Source organism: Ochotona princeps, chromosome 22, assembly GCF_030435755.1.
Source record: "Ochotona princeps isolate mOchPri1 chromosome 22, mOchPri1.hap1, whole genome shotgun sequence".
Classification (NCBI taxonomy): Eukaryota; Metazoa; Chordata; class Mammalia; order Lagomorpha; family Ochotonidae; genus Ochotona; species Ochotona princeps.
Genome location: NC_080853.1, coordinates 17,425,652 through 17,430,845, shown reverse-complemented (window position 1 = coordinate 17,430,845; position 5,194 = coordinate 17,425,652). Strand labels below are relative to the sequence as shown.

General features: G+C 50.6%; 1 protein-coding gene across 3 annotated transcripts in view; it reads left to right on the top strand.

Annotated features, from left to right (window-relative positions):
- The first annotated feature begins 1,561 nt into the window (after positions 1 to 1,561).
- Positions 1,562 to 5,194, top strand: part of MYH7B (myosin heavy chain 7B) — a 36,405-nt gene continuing 32,772 nt past the window's right edge. For all 3 annotated transcript variants that reach the window (XM_058679450.1, XM_058679449.1, XM_012927173.2), the window contains exon 1: positions 1,562 to 1,678. In XM_058679450.1, coding sequence (XP_058535433.1) covers positions 1,630 to 1,678 — 49 coding nt within the window. In that variant the 5' untranslated portion in view covers positions 1,562 to 1,629. The remainder of the gene's footprint in view (positions 1,679 to 5,194) is intronic.

Genomic DNA, 5,194 nt, shown 5'->3' with positions numbered 1-5,194 from the left:
GGGGCGGGGTCTCGGCGGGGCCCAGTGCGCGTGCGCGGCACGCCCCCGTGGCGGCTTCGAGAACGAGGCGCGGTGAGGGGGAGGAGACCCGTGGCCGGGAAGCTGGACGGCGGCCGGCGAGGGGCAGTGCGTGTGAGGGTGGCTGGCTGTGGGTTTACTCAGACTCACGGGACCGACTATGGAAAGGAAAGGGACAGGAGAAGACAGGTTGGGTCGAAGAGAAACTGCCGGAGTCTGTGGCTCGTCAGAGCCGGCGGCGTTCGCTGGAAGGCTGTGACACGGATGCTCAAGAGTGGACAGTCACCGTGTCAGGGACACACAGGGCGAGTGGGGGGTGGCCCTGGTTTGGTAATGGAGGCCCCAGAAAGGGGCAGAGCCGGTCTGACGCTTTAGGGGCTTCGCGGATAGTGGAACCCAGTCAGGTCCCAGGAAAATAAGAAAAAACACCTGGTTTTCCTTTCTTAGAGGACAGCAGCGAGGAAAGCCTTAGAGGCAGAAAGAAATAATTATTTTTCCCCATGAATTCTTAAGTCAGCTGTTTGACCCAATGTATTTCAAAATCTTCAATACCACTTACAATAGGATTCGGATTGGGGCTTTTTTATACACGTAGAGAGAGCTGTGATCCTACCCCCCCCACCCCCCAATCCCATCTCAGTTGTGCTTTCTAGGTTGCAATAGAACTGTTTGCCAACTAAAAGCATGTGATGTGAATTTGAGATTTGAGTTCAGTTCAGTAGAATGGATCCATCCGAACCCTAAGGAATTAGCCCTGATAACTCCCAGCCCCTGGTTTCCTTAAGAAGATAAACAATGCTTTTTCTGAAGGACTTGGGGAAGGCTTTGGGGAGGTCTGGAATGATGAGTGGGAAGGTATAGACAATACAGTACAGGTGGGGCTTGGGTGGGATGGTGTTCTAACTAGAAGGGGGAAAGCAGCAAACATGTATCATCTGTCGGTCCGCAGTGTTGCCAGGCTTGTATAAAGGGAGGTGAGGGAACTGGAGAAGGTATTTAGATGATGATGAGGGCCTGGGAGGGGGAGTTAGGAGTTCAAATTTGGAGAGCCCCTTTTTCTGCTTGGCAGAGACGTAGCAGTTTGTGGGTTCTCTGGGGGCTGGGGAGAGCACTCAGGAAGGGGGATGGCATGACATGCTGAGGTGTGAGATAGGACTGAAGCTGTGGAGGTGGTGAGAAGCGGACAGATTAGAAAGAGATTTAGGATGGAGAACCACAACACTCTTTAAGTCAGTAACCTACCCGAGGACCAAGGTTCTTGCAATTCCTGAAGTAAAGCGTGCAGAGGCTGAGCTGTACTCGGTGTGTCTGGTGGCAGAAAGGTGTTCTGGTTCATGTCAGAATCAGGTCTTCTGATGTCCCCCCCTTGCCTGCTTTTATATCAGAGAGCGATAGGAAGTAGCAGGCACTCTAAGAGACTTTAGCAGGCAAAAAAAAAAAAAAAAAAAAAGGCCACTGGGTTAATGAGACACAAAGGAAGTTACTTGTCTTGCAGGCAATGTTCAAAAATCAAAACCTTGATCCCAGGGTTTTTTCTATGCAGGCCTCCCCTCTTCCAAGGTAGGTGCCAAGTGACATGCATCAGACATCTGTCGATGGGATCTTGGAAGGATGCCGAACTGTGACAGCCCCTTGGTGGAATGCCCACACGTGGTGGCAGGTGAGCTGTTTTTATTTCCTTTTCCTAGATGTGGCAGCAGAGCCTCAGAAGTGGAGTGATGTGTCTGAGGTGATGCACTGTGTGGTAGGGCTTGGGAGCAAAGGGCCATTGACCAAGAGTCTTTCCTGTAAAATGCTATTGTTGCTGGAGGCTGTGCCCGTAGGGCCTGGCATCATCGTGTCTCCTCTGATGCCACCCAGCCCATCAGTGTGTGTGTAGAACCCCTTAGCCTGTGTGTTTCCTCTTGGTGGTTGTTAATATCTAAAGTGGTTATGTTTCTCCACTGTGCACCCCTGCTGGAACCTGAGCTGTAGGGGAATAGAGACAGTATCTGTCTTGTCCCCCATGTCCCCTCATGCCCGGGGTGAGGTGGCTGCCCCTCATCATGCCCCACGGATGCCTGCCACCTTGTAGTTGCTAAGTACTGTGTGCCAACAAGGGAAGCAGGAGAGAAAGAAAATCCACAGTTAGTGAAAGTGTGCGGTCCTGCAGCTCTTTCTCACCAGTTACCTCCTTTAAGTCCTGGCAACCATTCAGGGTGGGTACTTTATCCCCGTTGGGTGGGTAAAAAAGCAGGAAGTCAGCTCAGTGGTTTGAGACCTTGGAGGTTGTAGCCAATGAGGCAGTGCGGGTCTTTGAGAATCTGCATCAGACGCAAACCCGAGGCCTCAGATCAAGAAACCCACAGTTGGGGAACTTGACTGAAGTCTTTGTACCCCAAGTCTGCTTATTCCTCACTCAGGAATGGAATGTGTTGGTAAACCAAACCAAAACAAACAATAACAACAACAACAGGGCCCGGCACAGTGGCCTAGTGGCTAAAGTCCTTGCCTTGAACGCACCAGGGTCACATATGGGCGCTGGTTCTAATCCCAGCAGCTCCACTTCCTGTCCAGATCTCTGCTTGTGGCCTGGGAAAGCAGTCGAGGACGGCCCAATGCATTGGGACCCTGCACCCGCGTGGGAGACCTGGAGGAGGTTCCTGGTTCCCAGCTTCAGATTAGCACAGCACCGACCGTTGCGGCCCACTTGGGGAGTGAATCATCGGACGGAAGAGCTTCCTCTCTGTCTCTCCTCCTCTCTGTATATCTGACTTTGTAATAAAATGAATAAATCTTTAAAAAAAAAAGAAACAACTACAAAAACCGATATGGGATACAGGTGCCTTAAGCAGCGTCCTCATTGCTTGGCCAAACACCTGCCTCTCATTCACACATCTACCCCAGTGCTGTGGAGTTCCCTGTGGTATCCATTTCACAGCCAGGGAGCTGGAGGCTTGCACAATCATTCTGACCCAGGGAAAGTCGCACCCAGCTGTACCTCCTTAGCCATCCTGCACCCTTACAGGTGCTGAGGGATGTGTGGTGAGCTCCAAAGCCGACTTTCGAATCTGCTGCAGCCTTTGTTTTGGGGTTGGTGGGGACATTTGCGATGGAAGTAGGTTAGAAAGGTCCCACAGGGATGCTCTGTGGTGTGTGTGGAAGCCAGTCCCTCAGCTTTGTACCCTGCCTTTCCCTGTGGAGGTCTTTCAGCTGGGATGTCCTTGTCCATTCCCACGTCCCAGGGGTACCTGGTCCATGCTTGTGCATGTGGCTGCCACCTCTGCAGCTGTGGCATCGCCCTACTGAGCATTGTGGGTGATGAGACTGTCTCCCCACCTGGCTGGGGGCCACTGCTCTTCAGAGTGCAATTAGCTCTGCTTTCCAGCCTCTCGCACAGGCCTGGCCCAGCATGACTGCTCCAGAACTGCCTGTGGACTCAAGGTGAGGGTTCTCTCTGTGTGGGGGATGTACTGTGTGCCATGCCTGTCCCTGCCACTGTGGATATGTTACCTCATTTCCACCCCACTGTGACCCTGGGGGCGAGAGATTGCCATCTTGATTTTATTGAAAAGAAACAGGCTCTGAGATGTTAGATTTTGTCTTGGGCACCAGCAGTGATTGCTGACCGCAGGGCCTGGGCTCTGATGGGGGTTACAGACACACTTCTTGGCTCCAAGTATCCACAGAGGCCTCCTGGCCCAGCCTTCGTTCATGCAGCAGGTTCAACAAGGAGAGATGAGTTGCCCCTAATCCTTCTGCACCCAGTGTGTAGCCACTGCTGAGCAAGATGGGGTCTGGTTTTAATGATATGCACCCATCCAGCACACTGCCTAACCCTGGCTTGCTCACCAAACACTTTAACATTTATTTCATATTCATGTTTAGAATAAGGAATACCCACATACTTACCATCCAAATTGTGAGAAAAAAACACTGCTGATAAAAAGGGATGAAATCTTTTTTTTTTTTAAAAAAAGATTTATTTATTTTATTACAAAGTCAGATATACAGAGAGGAGGAGAGACAGAGAGGAAGATCTTCCGTCTGATGATTCACTCCCCAAGTGAGCCGCAACGGTCGGTGCTGCGCCGATCCAAAGCCGGGAACCAGGAACCTCTTCCGGGTCTCCCACTTGGGTGCAGGGTCCCAAAGCCTTGGGCCATCCTCAACTGCTTTCCCAGGCCACAAGCAGGGAGCTGGATGGGAAGTGGAGCTGCCGGGATTAGAACCGGTGCCCATATGGGATCCCGGTGCGTTCAAGGCGAGGACTTTAGCCACTAGGCCACGCCGCCGGGCCCAAAGGGATGAAATCTTGTCATTTACAGCCATGAGGATGGAATTAGAGGTCATTACAGTAAGTGAAGCGAGCCAGGCACCAAAAGATAGTATCATGTGATCTCACTCTTATAGGATCTACAAAATGCTGACCTCTCAGAAGCTGCAAATGTGATGGTGATTACCAGAGATTGGGGAGGGTGGTGGAAGGGAAGGTTGACCAATGGCTGTTGGTTGTAGCGAGATAGGAGTAAATGGTTCTGAAGTTCAGTTGCACATAGACTGTAAGTAATGGATTGTGTATTTTACTACACAATGGCTCAATTGGCTAATCCTCCACCTCCAAGAACCAGCATACCATATGGGTACCAGTTTGTGCCCTGACTGCTCCACTTCCCATCCAACTCCCTGCTTTTAGCCTAGGAAAGCAGTCGAGGATGGCTCAAAACCTTGGGACACCCTGCAACCAAGTAAGAGACCTGGAAAATGTTCCTGGCTTTGGATCAGTTCAGCTCTTGCTGTTGCAGCCACTTGGGGAGTGAACCAGTGGATGGAAGATCTTCCTCTTTGTCTCTCCTCCTCTCTGTATATCCAACTTTCCAATAAAAATAAATAAAATCTTGAGAAAAAGGACAAAGTTTACTCTCCCCCCCAGTCTGTTTAAAAATAGTGACTATGTATCTTAATTAAAAAAAATCATTTGAAGATTTGTTTATTAGAGAGGCAGATTTACAGAGAGGAGGTGAGTATACTCTGGTCTCTCTTTAGATCGTATAAATCTTTCAGCTTTTACAGAGAAGAGGTGAGATGGAAAGATTTTCCATCTGCTGGTTCACTCCCCAGGTGGGCTGGAGTGAGCAGTGGCCGGAGCTGAGCTGATCCAAGCCTAGAGCCTATTCTGATCTCCCATGCAGGTGCA